At 34.2% G+C, this 21564-nt stretch overlaps 1 protein-coding gene across 6 annotated transcripts in view; it reads right to left on the bottom strand.

The window, feature by feature from the left end:
- Positions 1–21564, bottom strand: part of RALGAPA1 (Ral GTPase activating protein catalytic subunit alpha 1) — a 247265-nt gene that overhangs the window by 111094 nt on the left and 114607 nt on the right. For all 6 annotated transcript variants that reach the window (XR_009220006.1, XM_058540714.1, XM_058540717.1 and 3 more), the window contains 9 exons: positions 19785–19937; positions 17106–17299; positions 16755–16853; positions 16042–16197; positions 14268–14396; positions 10210–10335; positions 6780–6838; positions 3703–3811; positions 2309–2419 (listed from right to left, as the gene is read on the bottom strand). Coding sequence is in view for 5 of the 6 variants with exons in the window: in XM_058540714.1 (XP_058396697.1) it covers positions 2309–2419; positions 3703–3811; positions 6780–6838; positions 10210–10335; positions 14268–14396; positions 16042–16197; positions 16755–16853; positions 17106–17299; positions 19785–19937 (1136 nt within the window). In the remaining variant the exon portion in view is untranslated. The remainder of the gene's footprint in view (positions 1–2308; positions 2420–3702; positions 3812–6779; positions 6839–10209; positions 10336–14267; positions 14397–16041; positions 16198–16754; positions 16854–17105; positions 17300–19784; positions 19938–21564) is intronic.

The following is a 21564-nucleotide window of genomic DNA, read 5'->3' as shown; positions in this document are numbered from 1 at the left end:
CTTTTTTAATTTACATATATTATACACTGAATAGTATATGAATAAATTTGATACATAAAATATAAAATAATAAAAAGACATTATTAAAAGAAGGAAAAATATTCATATACAGTGTTATCATTTACCCTGGCAATCTCTTGATGTCATTCAATTTTTTTATGTGCATGTTAGAAATGTATAGGGGTAAATTTATGGTATTTTTATTGTATGTTATTATATTTTTATATATTATTATTCAGTACATCAAATTTAGAGGAAAAATTCCTCTAAATATACTTTATACAGTAAAAGGCCTTTACTCACTAGTAGAATCTAGTATATAGGTGCACCTGCTTAATACTGGTAATAGAACTGCGCTTCTGTTCCTAACTATGCAAGCACGTAACCATTAGTGAAATGCTCCACTGTTTTGGGATTTCATTCCTTCATTCAACTAGAGGTGGAGTATAATAACTCTTCGTGTTTATCTGTAGCCGTTGGCCACTATAATGTACAGTGAAGCAATTTGCAAAAACTCTCCACTCTAAAGAAGTACTTAGGTAAGTATTAATAATATATAAACTGATGAATAAAGCAAGGGAAAGGATTTGGAGGCTATCAAATGAAAAAAAAAATCTGCTTACTTAACAACCTTAATTTTCAAACAGAATAATCAATCTTAAAGGGTAAAATTCTCAAAAGTTTTAAAATTTCAAATGTTTTAATACTAACTGACATACAAATGCACATGCACGTTTACATCCAGTTACCACGGCCCACATGACCATGATGAAAGCTGCCGCCAACATTTATTAGGATTTATGTCTCGTCATTTTTATCGCAAAAAGTGCTAAGTGCTTTACATGTATTTTCTCATTTAGTCTCCAGAGCAACTCTGTGAGGTAGATATTTTTATCCCAAATGTAAAGATAAGAAAACTGGAGTTCAGAGGGCTAAGTAACTGGTTCATAGTTACAAAGTTAGTAAGTGGCAGAGTCAGCGGTCAACTAAACCACATATGTCTAACCCTCAAAACCAACCTCTTAACCATAATACTCAACTCAACAGAAATTTACTGAACAGATTCCACATGAAAGTCACCCTAGGCATAAAAAAAAATAAAGGAAAAACACGCCCTTGTCTTAAAGGAGCTTGGAATTTGTGGACAAATATACTTTGTGCTATAAAAGAGGCTGGCAATATGGCTGAGTGGGAAAGCCGGGACTTGAAATCTTAAAGACTTGGGTTTGAACTCTGTTTCTGCTGTTAGATTGTGACTTTGTATAGTTACTAAATCCTCAGTTCTCTCATCTTAAATAAAGGTGGGCGGTGGGGATAATAGTTCACCTTAAAAGACTTAGAATTAAATGAGATAACATATGAAAAGGTGACTGCTACACAGTAGGTGTTTAATAAATATTAATTACCATCTTTCCTAAAAACGTTATGAGAATATGAAGACAAGAAAGATAAATTCTGGTTGGAGAGAACAGGTAAGGATTCTTATTTTTTGAGGAGATGGTATTTAAACCAATCACTGAAAGATGAGAGGGTAAAGAGGAAAAGCACAGCATTTTAGGCAAGAAGAGAGTGAGGGATATGTTTAGGGGATAGTGAGCTGACTTGGGTGCCTGGACTAAAGGGTATTTCAAAGGAATCTGTACATGATTCTGAAAAGATGGGTTGCGTCCTCAGCTGGAGGCCTCAAATTCCCAGCTAAAGAATTTGGGTCTTATTTTATAAGCAAAGAAAAACCACTCAGAGATTTTGGGTTTTTTTGGGTAAGTGACATTAAAAAAAGTCATACGAATGTGAATGATGGCATGAAGTGCAAGACATCAGAAGCCAGGAGATCAGTTAGAAGGCTACTACAAAGGAAAAAATAATGAAGGCCTGAAATATGTCAGGTGTTGTAGGAAGCATAGGAGACACAGAATTAGAATGGAAAAAACAAAACAAAACACAACTTCATTAATGATTGGCTCAAGAGGAAAGGAAAGGAAGGAATCAAAATAATGTCTTGATTTTGGTAAATAGAGGGATGAAATGTTTTCTTATCTAAGAGAGGGCATGAAGCCAAATATACATTTATAAAGACAATGGCAATCATAAATTTGCATGTGGCACTTAAAACCAAGACCACAATCTCCTAACATAAAATACAAAGGGACTGTCATGAACTGTGATATCTCAAAAAAGCATCCTGGGTTGCCATTATTTAGCTATGTAAAATTTAAAGAAAACTATTAAATAATCTTATATTTCAAAGTATCCTAATATAAAGATCTTTAACAAGATCATAATAAGAAATAAATGAGAAAACACTTACTTGAATAATCTTCAAGGGAGAATCAGGCTGGTAAGTCTGAAGTCTAGGTACATAATGAACCAGCATGTGAAGCATGTTACAAGCTACATGGGCTACTGTTTTATTAGTAAACTGTAATAATAACCAAAAAAAAACAGTTATAAAAAATTTCTTCTTGAACTATTATTCATCAATGCATTAACTGCTGAAAAATTTTAAATTTCATACGTTTATTTTTATCATTCTATATTTATAATGTGTTTATTAAAATATTATTAGGAAGATAAATATACAGCTGCAAAACAAAATCACAACACATTCCAAAGACACAATTAACTTTATTTTTCTTTGTAATGTTTTACTGTCCTCATTAAAGTTTTATTCCATTTTCTCTTAACCTGGATTCCTGCAATGGCCTGTAAACTGCTAATCTTGTTATCAATCTTTTCTCCATTCCAATCTACTATACACAATACTTCCAAATTAGTCTTCTAAAGAAGTGCTCTGATGCTGACGTTCTCTATGCTTAAAACTCTTAGATGAATCCCCAGCGGCATAAAGTCAAACTGTTTATGCTTATCTCTCATGACCAACTCTCACCTCCTCTTCAAGCCCTGACCAAATGTCTCTTCTTTCCAAAGTCTTCTCTGATATCTAAGTCAAAATGATCTCTGCTTCCTCTGAACGCAATCAGCAGTTTATAGGTACCACTCACATGGATCTCTCAGCTTTTTATATTTTATTACTCTTATTTTAATCTTTTTCAGCCATCATATTATTAATCTCTTCAATCTAGTATTTATAATTTTTTTTCCTTCTAGTACCCCTCATTCTGCCTTGCAAACTGTCTCAAACATAGTATATACTCAGAAATACTGTCAAATAGGTAATTTGTACTTTGTATGTTTTGAGTACTATACAATACTATATTATAAGTCTTAAGACAAAAACATCATGCATCCTTTCCCCCCCAAAAATATCCATCTATTCACTCAGATTCTCCAAATAATTAAGTTATTATTTCTGAGCAAATCTTATTCTGGTCACAAAGAGGGCATTTAACTTGAATGATGAAGGCAAAAAGCTGAACAGCTCAAGAATTCAGGAAGTAATAAAGATCAAAGAGTAGGTTACAAAAACACTGATTAAGGTAAAACAAACAACCCTATATATGTTTGGTTTCCTTTCTCCTTTCCATATGTATCCTAGGGACAAAGCCAAACACATAAAAAGTTGACACAAAATAGGTCATCACTAAGATAAAGTCAGGATCAAAGAAATAATGTAATAATAAATTAATCAAAATATTTATTGAATGGTTTATTCAATAAGGGCACAGATACAACTAACATTTGGAGAAAAATAATCATGCATTCTATACTATCTTAATATTTTCCACTAAATAGTTTTTTTACCTTTAAGGAAACACAAATTACATTCAGAGCTTCCTTAATTTGAGGATGATGAGACTCATGGACTAGTTCTTCACAAATCCAAATACCTAAACTGCAAAGTGCTACACATCTGCAAAAAAAGTAACCAACGATACAAATAAAAGTGGATGAGCCTTTAAATGAAACGAAACCACACCACAACCACAAGACCCACACCCATCAAATACAGAATGAACATGCACTGTTTAAGTGACTTAATTTGTTACTCTGTACATTAGCTCTTCTTAGGAAGACAAAGCAGGAGGAAAGCCCATCCTCAAAACTGTAAGCTGAATTTTCAATATACTTTACTACCAAGATTAGAGGCGTGATAACACAAGATCTTTCTAACAAACCTATAGTAATAAATTGATATTACCATAAAGCTTCTTCCCAAATATGTAATCTGCTTTCAAAAAAGAAAGAGTATAATTTTATTGACTGATAGCAGCAAAGTAAACCTAAGCAAAAACATGAAGCTGCTGGGATAAGTCAAATTTTTTTTTTTCCATATCTTTTAAACTTAACATAGTTAGCTACAAATTCTTTTTAAAACCAATCGGGAACACAAATAAAATTTATATACTTTATAAAGGGATTCCAACAGAAATAGAACTAGTGGAATTTTTGTTCTGTTCCCTAATGTCTTGTGAAACTTCAATTCCCTACTTAACTGAGTTCAGCTTGAAGGGAGTTATCTGGTGATCAGAATCAGTAAGAATTCTATTAGCGTGTTCAAGTAAAAGCGTCTGATGAAGCATATAATGGTTCTAAGCACAAAAAGTCAACTCCTATAGTCTCCTGGTATACATGCCATATCCTGATACTGATATTTTTAAATTAAATTCAGTAGAATGCTAAATTTCAGAACAATTCAATGCAGAAATATATTTCTTCTTGAACATAGCAGATCAGAAGCTCTTAAATCTCTTCTTTTAGTCTATCACAGTGTTAATGCTACTAAATTGTTTACTACCAAAACTTAGAAAGAAGATACTACCAAAACTTAGAAAGTCTTCTAAGTGAAGTCTACTGCTTTATTTCTTCCTACTCTTGTCTATCCATAAATCTGAGGTGATATTTATAGATCTAAATAACCAAATTTCAGGTTTAGCAGTGGAAAGAGCTGTAATCCTAGAGTAACAATAAACTCTGAAGGGAAACAAAGCTATCCATAGATGCAGCTAATTTAAGGCACTTTTTTTGTAACAAAGGAGTAAGACCAGTTTGTTTTGTTTGTGTGTATAGTTCCTACATTCCTCAAGATGTCAAAATAATCTAGATTATTCCTAGTATGGCTCAACTCTCTGCTCCTGGTCAGATTTTCAGGTATAAGCTTCTAAGACCCCACATTCCTGAATGGTATAGGAAAACAAGGTTAGAAAATGCTTATGTTCAACTTCTGAAATTTTCCTATACTCTCAATACAAGCCATTGTGTTAATGATTCCCAAGTCGACTTCTGGGCAGCTATGACTTAGGCTTCAATATTCTTTCACTGAGAGGCAACATAGTTGAAAGAAAAAAAAAAAAAGGCAAAAGATCTAGAATCTGAAGCTCTAGGTTTAAATCTTGTTCCGCCACTTACTACTTATACATCTAATAAGGTTCTGAAGACAAACTGCCAGGGTTTTAATTGTGGCTTTGTCATTTCCGGGTGATAGGGTAAATTATTTAAGTTCTCTGGGCTCCCATCTATAAACGGGAGATTAAAAATTGTACCTATCTCCTAGAGTTGCTGCAAAGATTAAATGAAGTAATAAAGTGTTTAGAACAGTGCCTGGCAGATGGAAAGAGTTTATAAATGTTAGCTTTCTAAGTCATCAGTTTTTTGCTAGCAAAATTGGAACAATAATAATGATTCCAATAATTTCTTAGAATTGTGTTGAGGATTAAATGAAATAATATTATAGGAAAATCCTTGTAAACTTAAAAGGTTGTCATTATTAACAAAGAAAATGCTAGAGAAATAATATTGAAAATCATCAAATTTGGGGCTAAAGCGACCAGAAATGAAAATATGGAATAACAGAAAAGACAAGATTGTTTTCTGGAGTAGTTGTCTAGTATTTAAATGGAATTAATGTAAAAGAAGAATTTACTCAAAGAGATTTGTTCTTAGTTAACTTGGCTATTAAGTGAGAAAAATATGCAACGGAACTAAAAAGCTGGAGCTATGTCTCATTTAAGCAAACTGCTCATTTTACATTATTTTTAGCTGCCAGAAAAAGAAGAGTTAAAGTTAGAATTAGAATCCAAATGGTCAAAGCCGTGATCTGTAATTTTATGAACGCTGGGCCATAAAATGCATAGATTATTAGAAAAGAGGAAGCTGTGCAGAGATGTAGGTCAGAGGAGTAGTAACAGAGACTACTGTTGAGCCTAATGACATACTATTAGAATTAGCTTCAAGAAATATAAAATACAAATTAATGATATGTAAGGGAAAAGAAGAAACATGGTGTGCTACTGGCAAAGGTTGATTTAAATTTCAACCTTTGGAAAGGTTTAGTAAAACAGAGGAAATGCCACAGTTTTCACTTTTTAATAAGACATTTAAAAAGGAAAACATTCTAGAATCTTATTACTTATAATCAATTTTTTAAAAAATATCGTGATCAAATATTTATAAATATTAATACAATTTTCTTAGATATATTACTTTCTACAATAAAAATATTTTATTTCAATTCAACTTAACAAAGATTCATTGGATAACGACTACTACATTACAAGGTATTATTACATAAGAGACAGTGACAAACATAACCTGAAGGGAAAGCAAAATGTACTTAAGTAAAATTAGAAGAAATTGTTTGAGATACAGAGGGTGAAGATACTGAAAAAAGTGACTAGAATTTTATTTTTTTAATAAAAGAAGGTTTGTATTTAAATTATGAAAAATATAAGTATTTAATCATCTAAATAATTTAAATTTATAATTCAGAATAGCTTTTGGGTATCTGAAACAATCTGGACTGCTAACTAATTCAATCAACTTCTAAAATAAGATTCCAAACACAGAATAGTTACGTCAAGTCTTAAGAATATCTGACCTACCGTGCAGGACCAGAGGGCTCATCTCTTGCCGAGCTTAATACAGTTTTGATTATAAGTTCCTAAAATAAGGAGAACACAGGTAGTAGTAATGACTAAGATTTCATTCATTTAACAAGCATTTATTAAACGGCCACTACGGGCCTAGGCACTGTGCCAGGTGCTAGGTATACAATAGTGAAATAAAACAGTCTTTGTTCTCATGTACATACTTACAGAGTCCAATACTAGTCATGAAATTAGCTAAATAAATAAAACAATAGTATGATCTGAATGTTTGTGTCCCCCAAAATTCATGTGTTGAAATCCTAACCCCCAAAGATGATGGTATTAGGAGGTGCTTAGGTCACGAGGTTGGAGCCCTTGTGAATGGGATTAATGCTCTTATAAGAGAGACGCCCACAGAGCTCCCTAGTTCCTTCCACTCTGCGAGGACACAGCAAGAAGGCGCTGGCTGTGGACCAGGAAGCAGGCCCTCACTAGAATGCAACTATGCTGGGGCCTTGATCTTGGACTTCTCAGCCTCCAGAACTGTGAGAAATAAATTTCTTTCGTTTATAAGCTACCCAGTCTGTAGTGTTTTGTTATAGCAGCCCAAACAAGCTAAGAAAAACCATTTCTGAAATTTATAACCAAATGTATATGTTAAAAAAAATAAATTTTTTTCTGATTAGAAGAGTAATAAAAAGCTCATTATAAGATAAACAAAGTAGATTTAATATCTCTAAGGCATGAACATCTTTTCAAAACTTTGAGAAATATTTAAAAGCAAGCTTCCTCTTTGATAATTTGTAAAGCATGATAACGTGTGAGTTTGGGGATAAGTGCTAGATAATAGTTAAAATTATGTAAATGAATAAAATACTTAAGCAGGAGAGTAAAGAGAAGGTAATTATCTGAAGAGAGGATCTTGCAGTGAGTTTACGTTTAGCAGGCAGAGAAAAGAACATGAGTCTATTAAGGAGTCTTGGATAGAATACTTAGAGAGGCAAGAAGTAAATCAAGACAGATCTGTGCAACATAAGTCAAAGTTGAAGAGATTTAGGAAGGACAGCGACATCAACAGGGTCAAATACTAGAGCGGCTAAGGGGAGGAGAACAAGAATACCACTAGGTTTGATGATTAAGAATCTGTTTATTCCTTTTTAAAAGATCATTCATTCATTCATAAGCATTTATCAGCTAAATAGACTATAAGCTCCTTGAGAGGAGTAATCTTCTACTTAATCTTTATAAACTTAGCATCTAGCCCAATGGCTGGCAATTAATAGGTACTTAGAAGATAGTTACTGTTTAAGCCCAAGAACTTTCTACGTAATAGGCCCTATCTTAGGTGCTGGAAATAAATAGATGGTTAAGACATAGTATCTATCCTTAAGAAATTTAGGGAGGCAGGCAGGTTTTGTAAACAGTTAAAACATAAGATGATGTGTATAAGGTTCTACGTGAATAAATAGCTCAACTTGGGAAAGTCATAAAAGACTTCACAAAGGGGTCTTAGGTAACAGGATTTTGACAAATGATCAAAGTCAAGGACTGTGATTATGTGTGTTTGGGGTAATTAAGAGAGGCAAAAGGAGAACAGGTCTAAACAATGATGCTTTAGACAGAAGGAAATGGATTTTCAAAAGCATAGAACTGAAAAACAGCATGGTTGGTTCCATGTGGCTCTATGGCTGCAGTTTAATGTACAGTGGGAGATGGTTTCAGTGAAAACATGAAAATTAAATATGACCACTGTGGTATGCAACTTTCCCCTAAAATCTTCATTTTTCTAAGAATAATCACCAAATTTTGGTGATTATTTTCTTAGGCTTTTTGCTTTCTTCATTATTATTAGAATTAGCTCTTACTTTGGAGATTTTTTTCCCTCCACAAAAGAAGTGTTGTTTTGTTTTTTAAATCACTGCAGCCTACACAACGGCCAGGCCAAGAACAAGGCCACTCTGAAATGCAGACTGTATGCAGGAGGCTAGGCTAACCCCTAACAAACTCAAAACTGCCCAAGCAAATTAAAACTATTACCTATCCTTGACCTTCAGGATCTTCTGAAAATAGAAGCCACAAGTATTACATCCCTGAAGACCAAAGGTCAATTTGTAGAGTTTTTATTAAGTGTCACCATAAACTTGCATAGACCCACACAATTTCATGTATAAGTGAAGTTCACTTGTTTAACGAATGTTTTCTGAGTATATACCACATGCCAAGCAGTATGTTAAGCTCTGAAGATATAGCAGTAAATAAGGCCTGGTGGTGTTTATTTGTCTAAAGTATAAATCAGATACCAAACGTAATTACAAGTGTGATAAATGTTGCAAAGAGAAATACGGGTGGATGTAAAGTATATGCAACACTCCTGATGAAAACTGGATTAAAAAACGTCTTTCAGAGAACGCAAAAGTTTTTAAAAAATCATCAGCACGACTTCTGAGGAGCTATAATGTCTTTCTCCCTTCCTTTCTTTATTCTCTCTTCCCTTCTAATTCTAGGGACCAATTCAGGTCAAACACAGAGACCATCCGGCAATTAATCTAATAGGCATAACTTCTTGGATCTGTTAAACCCTTGGGAATTTATAATACATGGGCATTCAGTTAGAAACAGGTCTTGACTTAATGACAGAATTATTCACTACCAGGCACATTGCTGGGTCCAGAGCACTAAGTGTCTTCATCCTAACTAGGAGACCTGATCACACCACTCCCCTCCACTTTGGTCTAAGAATTACTGAGTCCAGAACACTTAAGAATGCTTATCATGTCACACCTTCCTCTTCAAACAGAGGCAGACCTCTACAGAGGCACAAAACAACTTTTTATCAGTTTTTCATTTGAAATTTTTAAAAAGGCTTATAAACAACAATTAAAAGCATGTCTGCTCCTAATTAGACACTATCATCTTTTTTGTTAATGTTTAATATCTGGGGTAAGTTCCACCAGCAACTGTATAGTCACTGTTTAATTCTCCACCATCTCCTGTTCAAGCCTGCTAATGCTTCAGGTATATGGGATCCCCGTCCCAATTCCAGTTTCCTACAGCAGAACAGAATATTCCACTCTGGGAAATTGAGAGAGGGAGAAAGTCAGACATGTAGGTTTAGTGCCATCTCAATCTTAGAAGCCTTACATTAGCAGCATAGTATTTTGGCTCATAGGATGTTTCAATAAATGACAGTGAGTGAATGAATGAATCCTGTTGAGATGACATGTGAGTGGGTTCAATAATGAGAAAACGTTTCCAAAGCAGTTACAAACACAAAAAAGGCTATGCTTCTAATGGACATTCCAGCCTTTGTGTCTGAAGGGTATGGCTGGTTAATGTTAACAATTGGGTAGATTTCTAAAGGAAAAGAAAAAAGGCAAATTTTACAAAATATACATTATGATTATAAAATCATTTAAATGCTAAAAATTAGCATCTGATTTCCTACCTTAACATCTGTAAACTGAGACACAGCAATATCAGGAACGTTGGGATGGAGAGCAGGCAGTTCACAATATAAGTTGGGAAAGCAAACCAAAGAGCCCAGAAGAACTTGTGCTTCCACTCTTGGTGCCTGTGTATCAGATTTAAAAAATCTTTAGAATGTATTTGATTACATCCTTAAATTATTATAAAAAATACTTTATTACCTAACCATATTACACAGGGAAATCAGTGTAAAATAAAATTAAAAAATAAAAGGGGAAACATAGAAAGATTCAAGTTTTCACCTATATTTTCCACATAAACTACTGTTATTCTCAATAAATCCCACAAACAAATAGCAGAGCTTTCCTTAAGAGCAGCTAATAGCAGAAATCAGCTCCAGTCAATGAGACCGTAAATAGAAATACAGCTTACCTAACAGCATAAAATTACTCTAATTTTGAGGAAAAATATAAATACTTTTCATTTTAAAGGCAACTCACACATCATAACATATTGTTCTAATAAGCAGATGACTCAATTTCACTAGATTGTATTTGTTACTAAGAACGAATAATGTAACTAAGGATGTAATATGAACTCTATCTTCAAGAAACAGGCACTAGTCTGGCTGGTTTTTACGATACATGCACATGAGAAAAGCTATACTGCCTATACTACTTATGGAAACAAAATCAGAATTTATACTTGGACTGCAGATGAAAGTAACTGTTCATCTGTTTTCCTTAACTGTATTAAGCCATTTCTCAAGTATAGCCCTGAACATTTCTTTTTCTTCTTCTGCTTTCTTGCATGTCCACCAAAAACCAATATCCACCTACTAATATATTGCTTTATTTACTAAAATATCTACACATTAATTTATATGTTTAACAATACCTAACAAAAATGCTAAAACAAATCTATTAGAAATATAATACTTCTATTCACATAAAACAAGCACCTATCTCCAGTAGGATTTCCTTATGTGAATAAATGTTATAACGGAGGCAATGGAATAGTACTCTATTATGATTTTCAACAAAATGACTCGTTTCCATATTTAAAAAATAATCTAGATTTACAGATAACAAGGCTGTAGCATAAGGGGGCAGGGTAAGCTCATAGCTACCATAGGAATTTAAAATAAGTTATCCTATAAAAATGAAACTGATAAAAAGCCGGTATTTAATGAAAGAGATTAGCTAAGGGTTTTTCTTTAAAGGTGGATAAGGTAACTGGGAATGTTCAGGTATGTAGATACAATGGGGGCAGACCTGAAATGTGATTGTAATTAAGAAAGGCAAAATCTAATCAATTATTTTGTAATCTGCCTGGTGATGGGGGGGGTGGCGTATTAACAGAAGGAAGATGATGATATGTATGGGATCTAAAACCGGAATCCGAAGAGCAAGATTTAGACTATGTTATCTCCAACATTACCCAAAGGAAAAGACTGTCCTTAACCTTATAGTGGAGATGTGGGTATCAGGTCTGATTCCTGCAATGATTTGGTTTCCTATGCAGCCTTTCTCAAGAGGTGTTCCTCATATAAACCATAGCAAACAGAAAATGACTATTTTCTAAATTTTCCCAAAGATGTTGCATAACTAGTACCCCTCAAGATGCGCAGGAGAGGACTTTAGTCACATAAAATGGATGCCTAAGGATATTAGGGCTTAATTCTCCTGGAGAACCTTGAGAAAGGCTGCAGGAAATGTGCTGACAGTCATCTGAAATAATCGGCCCACTGAATAGTAACAGTTTTCATAGAAAACTGATAAAAAAATGACATTGGTTTATGTATCATTCTTCTCTGGAGTTCTATCAACTTTTGCCATTATCCAAGAGATTGATAATCTGTGTAAACTGATAATACTATAATAGCCTTGTAACTTGATTACCATCTTTACTTCATCTTCCATTTAATCTACTCCTAGATTAGTACACTTATTTAATATTCCTGAAGCACAGATTCAATCATGTGAATTTTGAAAAGTTAACTTTGAAAAGTTAACTGTTTATCTAATATAGCATTATAATCTGATCTCTGGCATTCGAGAGCTTCCAAGACGTAGTCTAAAGCAGTGCTTTTCAACTTTAATGCCCATACCAATCATTTGGGATATAGTTAAAATACATATTCCGTTTCAGTAGGTCTTGGATGGGGTCTGAGATTCTGTTTCTCGTGTGCAGACCACACTTTGGGTAGCTGGGATCTCAAGTACTTTTCTGTTCTTCCCGTCCACTACTCTCTAGTTAGGTTAACTAGCTTCTAAACAAGATGGATTATTTGTTGTTCCTTGAATACAGCTTACTCATGCCTGTTTCCCTCTGCCTGGAATACCTTCCCTCATTGCCATTCTCACTTATAAAAATACTACTAATCTTTCAAGGACCTATTCAAATATCTTTTCCAAGAAACCTCCCTCATATCCCTAAACAAATAAGATTTCTCTTTTGTCTGAATTACCAAATAATTTTATTTTATCTATACATTTTATTATTTTATTTTATATTGCATGTACATGTCATATAATGTTCCAACTATGTTACACATATTAATTAATTTAATCTTTATAAAATAACCTGATGAGGAAGGTTACCTCCATTTTATAGATGAAGAAACTGAGACAGAGAAATTAAGTAACTTGCATAAGGTCTCACAGCTGATGAGTGGCAGAGCTGGAATCTGAAGGCAGGCAGACTGGCTCTGGACTCCATGCTTTTAACCCCTGTGCTAAGCTGCTCCTACTGGTACCTATTTGTTGTCCTACCTTCTACGGTTGTTAATATACTTTCCTATCTTCCCAGTAGCAGACTATATGTTCCTTGAGCACAATGTGTACCTCATTTAATCTATATCCTTCTGAATTGCACCCCAAGGAACACCTGGCACACAAGGGGAAACAAAACTTTAATAACCACAAAAGGGCTTATTAGCACCATGTTGAACACAGACTAGGTGCTGAATAAATACTTACACATTCAATTAATAAACACCTATAAGCATGACGCTGTGCCAGAGAGGAGCCCTGGAGATACCAAGATGAGTAAGACACAATCACTGTTCTCAGGGAGCTGGAGAAACAGGCTTAATAACTATCTATAAATACCTGTTCTTCTCTTACTTGCACATTTCCTCTACATGACTGTATCCAGTTTCATGGCTTTAATACCATCTATAAGCGAGCTCCTGACTTGTACATGCAATGGCCCTCATGACATCTCCTCATGGATGTCTAATAGGCAGCTTACTATGCCCCAAACAGAACTCCTTCTCATTCATTGTTGATCTTTTGCAGCTTATAAACTGAATAACGTACGTTAAACTGCTTTGCAAGTTATAAAGTGCTACTCAAATATTACTAATTTTTCTCTCCCAAATACTCCCAGTTTTTTCTAGTAGACTTTCAGTTAATCACTATTTCTCATTTCTACTTCTGCTCCAGAGTGATCTTCCTCAAATACAAATTTGATCGTGTCACTCCTTGCTTAAAATTCTTCAATGGTTACTCATTCTTTCCTTGGGACGAAATCTAACCTCTAGCACTATAAACACAGCTACTGCCTTCCTCTTGAGTTCATCTCCGCCACTTATATATGAACATGTTCCAGCTATACTGAGTTACTTGGCATTGTCTCGATGCTCCATAGCTGTATGAAAAATCCTCACATGCCGTTTTAGAGTTTAGAGCTTAGAGCATATTTTGGGGTTACCTAACCTGTTTCTTTCTTCCCTTTTGCTATAGTCCATTGCCCTTTTTTTAAATTTTCTTCCCTCCCTCTGTTTCATTAGATTTCCTCAATTTTAAATTCTGTTTTGCTTATCAGGTTTAATCCATTTTTATAGGTCCTGGGTCAATTCATCAACTAATTTTAGTACTTTCTTACACTTCAGAATTTGTTTACTTTTTTTTTTAAATGTGGGAGAAAGAATCAATTCCCATTAAACTATAAATTTTCTTGAACATCAGCTTGTTATATTTTATCAAGAATGGCTCTTCCTTTGTTGCTTTGTTAGTTGAGTCCTGGTTAACTCGTTTGCTATATTATGAAGAACAAGAAATAAAAACTTACATTGAGAAAAGCTGAAGAAGCCACTCTACCAGCCGCTATAATAAAATCCATAATCAGCATTGTGGCACCAGGCAAACCAAGCGAAAAAAACTGAGGCGAACAGTGCTTGATGATTGTATTGACAATATCCTTAGGAATAAGGAAAAAAGAGGAAAAGAATATCACAAATGTAATCTTGGGTATCAGCTAATCAATATCCATAAAAATAGAAAACATATGAAATAATGAAACAGGTAATTACTATACAATGGCTAATTGGAAAGACTAATTCTTCATATGTGTGTGTGAGGAAGATCAGCCCTGAGCTAACATCTTTCGCCAATCCTCCTCTTTTTGCTGAGAAAGACTGGCCCTGGGCTAACATCCATGCCCATCTTCCTCTACTTTATATGGGACGCCGCCACAGCATGGCTTGATAAGCGGTGTCTCGGTGTGCGCACGGGATCTGAACCCTGGGCCACTGCAGTGGAGCACACGAAATTAACCACTACGCTACCGGGCTGGCACCTGGAAAGACTAATTTTAACTCTCCCAAATAATCCATGCTTAGTATTATATTCTGTCAAAGGAAATAAACTTAAAACATATTTGTTTAAGTGACATCAATAAGCATTTTTTTGCACTAGAGAGCAAGATGGAATGCTCTTTGCTTCAGAGGGTTAAAAATATAAGGCCCACGTGTTGTAAAACCAAACTGCAGAGTACATCCTCCTGCCACCTATTTGCTTCCATGTAATAACGCTGATCTCTGAAGTTGCATGACCTGTTATATGGCAACTGGTGAGATTCTCTTTTTTAGATAAATTGAAGTTCTTTGATGATAGATATTTAACCTCAGAAATCTAGATCTAGGCATTTTTGAGGGAATATTCTTAACTTGGTTATTCATTCACTTTGCCTTTGGAATTTACCATGAGGATGCAGCGTATTAAGCCGTATTATTTAACCCAATTCATCTTAAATGAAAGCTCTCTTTTTCCACTAATTAAGAGTGTGATTTTATTTGAAACATGTTCATAAGATAGAATGCTGTAAAATAGTTATTTCTAATTAGTGTAAAAAGTTTTTTAATTTTTCAGAAAGAAATATAATCATCTTTTAATATTAACTTAATGCTCTCAAAATGAACTGCAAGGGAAATTTAACCACATTACGATAAAAATGTTTACATTACTTTGACTTACAACCTCCCACATTTTTTAGTCTAATAGCCAGGATCAAGATCCCTAAAGTAATGTTCTGGAGTCATATTTATGACTATGTAATGTAATGATTGTGATTAATACAAATACCAAGTCAATATAACTGTCACTAAGCTAATACGATCTACGGTAGTAAGAAAATGTGATGTGCTGATTCTTAAAGTGGGAAAAAACCTGACTGCTACACAACTAGACGAGTAAATCCATATGCGTCAAGTGCCAATTATCAAGTAACAACTACAAAACGCCTAAGAATAAGTACATTAGGAGATTAAAGGAAGATGTTGTCAGTTTAATCAAAGGATGGTTTATCTCTTCAAAAGTGAACTAGTTGGTATAACATTAGAGAAAAGAAGTATTTAATAATCAAGTCAATCCCCCTAACTATAATAACTTGTTTTCCTACTACATTTCAAGAACAAATGAGGTCATAAATGGAAGGAACTTGTAAATAAACTGCTACATAGGGAGTATTTTTAATTCTAGACCTTAAAAGTCAAGAGTTAAACAGAATCAAGAATCAAAGGTAAACTTATAAAGGAAGCAACTTGTTAGAAAGTATATATATTTACCTGATCAATATGAAGTAATCCACAATGCATGATATTGTAGAAATGTGTTAGAAAATCTCTATTTGGAGAAACATCTTGTCTTCTTTTCATTGTGTTACAAATAAGTTTATAAGCATGTAATTTACCTTGTTTATATTTATCAGTCAACATGGTTGCCTACAATTAAAAGATGTTGGTTTTAATACTCAAAAACAAATATTGTTTGTTAAATACTTAAACAATTGATTACAGCAAGCAATATATTTGTTTTCATTTATTTCTATGTTGGCCCAGTTTCTTTAATGAACTAAATATCAGGATTATTGAAACTACTCTTATCATTAAAATGACACAATGTAGGTTTGAATAACAACACAGTTTCATTAGGAAAATGCACCAAACATATCAAATAATATTTAAAAGAATTAGACCTTTAAAAGTACATAATATATTCTATGACACAAATTCAAGGTTTATATTTCACTTAAATACAACAAAAACATAATTTTCTATATTCAATTTTGTTTTATTAAATAAATAAAAATGATGCATCCTGTATAATAATTTTGCTATGTGTCCACTCTCCTCTCTATATAATCCCTAATGATTAGTTAAAAACTAAGTACTCTGGAAGTCTATACAATAGCTAAAATATCCATCAAATGTTTAAGAGTGACCATATACCTACTTACCAAATGAAACTTTTGAATTAATATTTTATATAGTAAGCTTACCTTGAAAAGCCAAGGTGTAAGAATTCTCAGTGGAGGAATCAAAACTGGTGGAGAAGGGGAGGTCAGGTTATCAGTTGAAATGCCGAGGTTATCTCTAATCTGTAATTTTCAAATAAAATGCAACAACCTATGAAAAGTGTTCTCTCTTCCAGTTTGTTTTACCTTAAAATTTAAGTTCAAGTCTGGTTTCAACCACTAACTACATATTTAATCAAAGTTAAGTGACTTCACCATGCTGGGCACCAGTTTATAGTAAGGTGGTGTGTGACAATGTTATCTACGGCTTTTTCTACTTCTTAAAACTTTATTTTTCTTTCTTTTTCCCTTTATATCTTTTCTTTTCTTTTTTACCTTAGCTAGATTCTGCCAAAGTTCACAGAGGTAATCAAAAACTTGAGCGTGTATTTCAGGATCCATAATAGCGTTGACATCTCCCAAAATGCCTAGCATTCTTCGCCACATTACAGTAGCAACATCAGCATGCCATCCTGTGAGAGTACCCCCTGCCATCACACTACAACATTCAGATGGAAATTCACTGATTTCTACAGAAAAAAATAATACACCAGTGTCAGTAATCTTTCTAGAGAATTGGTCACAAAAACAGAAAAGTGTCAAATTAATCTTAAATATCTAAAAAAGTGAATAAAAGAAATGTCAATATGTATTAACGTTATTTTTTCCTGATAACGTCAGAACCTCAGCAGTTCATAATTCCTTGTTATGGCAATAATTACTTATTCAATAGTGCTTCTATCTAGATTTACCTAAGGAGGAAATGATGCAGACACCAGATGGAGAAACTTACGTTTGATATAAAGATCATATTTATAACTACATACTCTCTCTTATATCTAATAGCTGCTTCAGGTTATATCATCAAATTATCAGAAAAATCTCAGGCTGAAGGCAGATCCTGTAGGCTATCTTCATAAGCCTGTTTCTTTATAGTTAAAACTTTCAAAGAAATGTATTTATATATGCACAATTAAGTCAGACCTAGCACTAAAAGGGATGTCATAATGGCATTTTTACCAAAATTTAAATATAATCTAAAATTTCTATAATTATATTTCCTTTGTTTATTAATATTGATAAGATAATATGTAAGAAATAGAGGTAACCTTGGGTCCTAGTTTCATTTCTGTCACTAATTATGTGATAGTGTACAAGTTACTTAATAACCTCTTTAAGGCTACACGTCCTCATTTGTAAAACAGATGATTCAGCTAGGTATCATTATAGCTCTCCTCCAGCTTAAAAAAAATCTATTATTCTATTCGATGTATATAATGGAAAAGGCAAAATCATTAGAAAATCAGCAAAGATGTTTCCTGCTTGATAATATCTCAATGTACTGATAATTTACAAGTTCGTTCTTAGTATATGTACATCCTTTACTCCTAATGTTTAACTTTTTTCCTCTTTGCATGTAAAGTGTACAATAACTGTATTATCAAAAAGTTACTAAATATTTAGTCTTTCACCATAATAAAAAATAGGCTTCTGGTGTAAATCCACTAAAATAAAAGAAAACAAACAAAAACACTGCTGTTTTAACCATCACTGTTAACATCTCCCTACTCTATGGAACCTTCATAACCGAGTGATAAATCAACTGATTTGTCTCTAACTTATCCTTCTTGAAGTAAAGCTAACAAAATTTTAAACGATTACAAAGCAAGCAACAATGTACGATCCTCCTTTAAATCCTGGATTGGGTTGGCGATGGTGTGGGGCAGCTGAAAGGATATTATTGGGACAGCTGAGGAAATCTGACTATGGACTGAAATTGCAGTGGTGTATCATGTTAAATATCTCAAATATGGCCATTATATTGTGGTTATGCAGGAAATGGACACTTATTCTTAGGACATACTGAAGTGTTTGGGTGTGAAGGGTCTGATATTTGCCATTCACTTTTAAATGGCTCAGCAAAAACAACAAAGGGCTGGAAGGATGTTTTTTGTGCATGTGTGTGCATGGAAGTAGATACGGAGAGAGATAAAGTGACCAAATATTAACAAATGGTGAATTTATCTGAAGGATTAATGGGTATTTATTTTACCAGTCTTGCAACTTTTTTAAGTTTCAAATTTTTTCCAAATGTTGGGGAGAAAACCGAAAACAAACAAAAACAAACAAAAAATTGCAGGCCAAACGGAGAAAAGGTCAGAAATAATCCACAAACCAGAAAGCCAGGGCTATGCAACTGCAAGATAATTGCATATTAAGAGAATGAGTACCTTAAAAAAAGGACCAGAAGTTACATGGCTTTAAATTTCTTCCTTTGGTCAGGGCACAAATGTGCTGCATTACCAATGAAAACTGGCATTTTATATTATTCATTGTAAATATCTCATCAACTATGTCCTTGACCAAAGTTTTTGGCATATTTGCAAAATGGCTTTTTATCCTGATGCTCGTTATGTCACGTAGGACTTAGCAAAAATAACCATTTTTAACTTGCAGTGTCTAAGGTTTCCTAGTCACTTAACACTTACTTGAAAATAAAAGTACTTCATTTGGACCTCCTACTTTTTAATTATATTTAGTTGATATACTTGCAGAATCAAAATTAATAAAAAATCATTGCTGTGATCAACTGTTTCCATGAAAGCCGGAGTTGCGAGTGATAGTGCTACTGCTTTCTCCTGTGAGCCAGCGGGCTCTTCAGAGACAACATTAAGAATAATGATGTCGAATTACGTATTTCCTGTTTTAGGAAATGGCACCATATCAATAAATGACAATATAATAAAAAAAAATAATGTCATCATTAATGCTAGGACTATACTCAATTATAATAAAATAAATAACAAAAACCAGAGTATAAATATCTTTAAGAGCAAGAATAAATGTTATAGTAACAAATTTCCAAAAGACTTAGAAAAAAGTGGAAAAGACTTATACTAATACATAATCAACATATATAAAATACATAATCAAGTTGAAGATGCTTTATTTAAGATCTCCTGACACTAATGCCCTGGAAGGAAAAATGGCAAATATCTAATTTCCAAAGATTGCCTAGGTCATCTGGCGTCTGCAGAACAGAGTGGTGGAGCTTCTCATCGAGCTGCAGATCCTTCTGCTCCATGTGATCTATATTCAGTGTGGAAGGAGAAGGTGTCTGTGACCTGGATCCCAGAGCTGAATGGACTGGAGAAGCACTTTCTGAACCTGTAAATATAATTTCATAAAATTACCATTAAGAAGATATTCAATACCTGCTACCTAAGATGTAATGATTAAAACCCCAATAAAATCCGAATTTAAAACATCAAAAGATAAAACAGGTTATAAATTGGCCAAATAGGTCATAAAATCATAGTATTGTACAAGATTTTCTCTCTAGGGGTCTCATCTCATGTCTACATGGGACTGGTATGGAATAAGAACTGGACATACCAGTTAATACGAGCCATCAGTGAGAGTGAGAATGTCTACTCCCACTCCTGGTCCAGCTATAGAAAATCTGGGGCCCACTGCTACTCTACTCCACTTACTTCAGACTCAGGGCAATTCAAGAGAAGAGAAACTTGCTCACTGTGGCTCTACATGCCACTATCATTGCTAGCCTGGATTACAGTGGTCCCTTGTGGTCCCCAGCCTTCTGTCTCCCCAACACCTCTACTCCTTCCTCCCAATCCATTCTCCATGAGGCAGCAAAAAGATCTAAAAATCTAACCTGATCATGTCACTCCCTCATTTAAAATCCTTCTATGGCTCCTCTCTGGCCTCAGGATAAGTCTGAACTTCTTAGTGTGGTTTTCCAGTCTTTCTGCAACTTTCTTACTGTTCCACGATCCTCCTAGTACTTTTAAGTTCTAGCCATAGAAAGTAAATTACTGATATTTATCAGGATGTATCATACCTCTAGCCTTTTCCACACGTTTTTCCTTTGCATGGAGCCCTAATCCTCTTCTTTTAGGTCTGGTTAACTTCTTTTATTTTTAGGGTCTCAGCTTAGACACTGCTTCCTAAGAAGCCTAATCCTGACCTGCCCAGTATGAATATGGAGTCTCTGTTATAAACCCTTGTACCTCCCCACTATACCACTTATCACAGTGACTTGAAACTGCCTGTTTGGTTTTAAATATCCCTCAATAGCAAAGTCACTGTGAAACTGCCTGTTTGGTTTTAAATATCCCTCAGTAGCACATACACTCTGTAAGCACGGGGACCGTATCCATGTAATATACTACAGTATTGCCAGTGCCTGGTATAGTGTTTGGCACATAGCAGGCACTCTTGTTAATTTGAATTACATGTAGCATAATTTAATACTGTATTGAACAATTGACGGTGGTTGTGTAGTGGAGTGCTGCTAGTGCTAAGCAAGCAGTTAAAATATTAGGTCTTTTTATTTTAAGCTTCTTTCTAGCAGAGAAATATCAATATTCTGGACTCAATAATTGTAAAACTCTGCTCTTGTTACCTCTTTATATACAGTAAAGCAAAAACCAAGTAGATTAAAAACATATTTCTATTACTTTAGTTCCACAAACATGTCATTCCATATTGTTTACACAATTTTAAAATATAACAAAATAAATGCCTTAAAAAGTACATATAGGGGCCGGTGCCGTGGCTTAGCGGTTCAGTGCACGCGCTCTGCTATTGGCGGCCCGGGTTTGGATCCCAGGCGCGCACCAGTGCACCGCTTCTTCGACCATGCTGAGGCGGTGTCCCACATATAGCAACTAGAAGGATGTGCAACTATGACATACAACTATCTACTGGGGCTTTGGGGAGAAAAAGGGGGAAAAAAGGAGGAGGACTGGCAATAGATGTTAGCTCAGAGCCG

This window comes from Diceros bicornis, chromosome 5 (assembly GCF_020826845.1).
Source record: "Diceros bicornis minor isolate mBicDic1 chromosome 5, mDicBic1.mat.cur, whole genome shotgun sequence".
Classification (NCBI taxonomy): domain Eukaryota; kingdom Metazoa; phylum Chordata; class Mammalia; order Perissodactyla; family Rhinocerotidae; genus Diceros; species Diceros bicornis.
The sequence above is the reverse complement of the archived record's forward strand: the minus strand, read 5'-3'. Positions and strand labels throughout refer to the sequence as shown.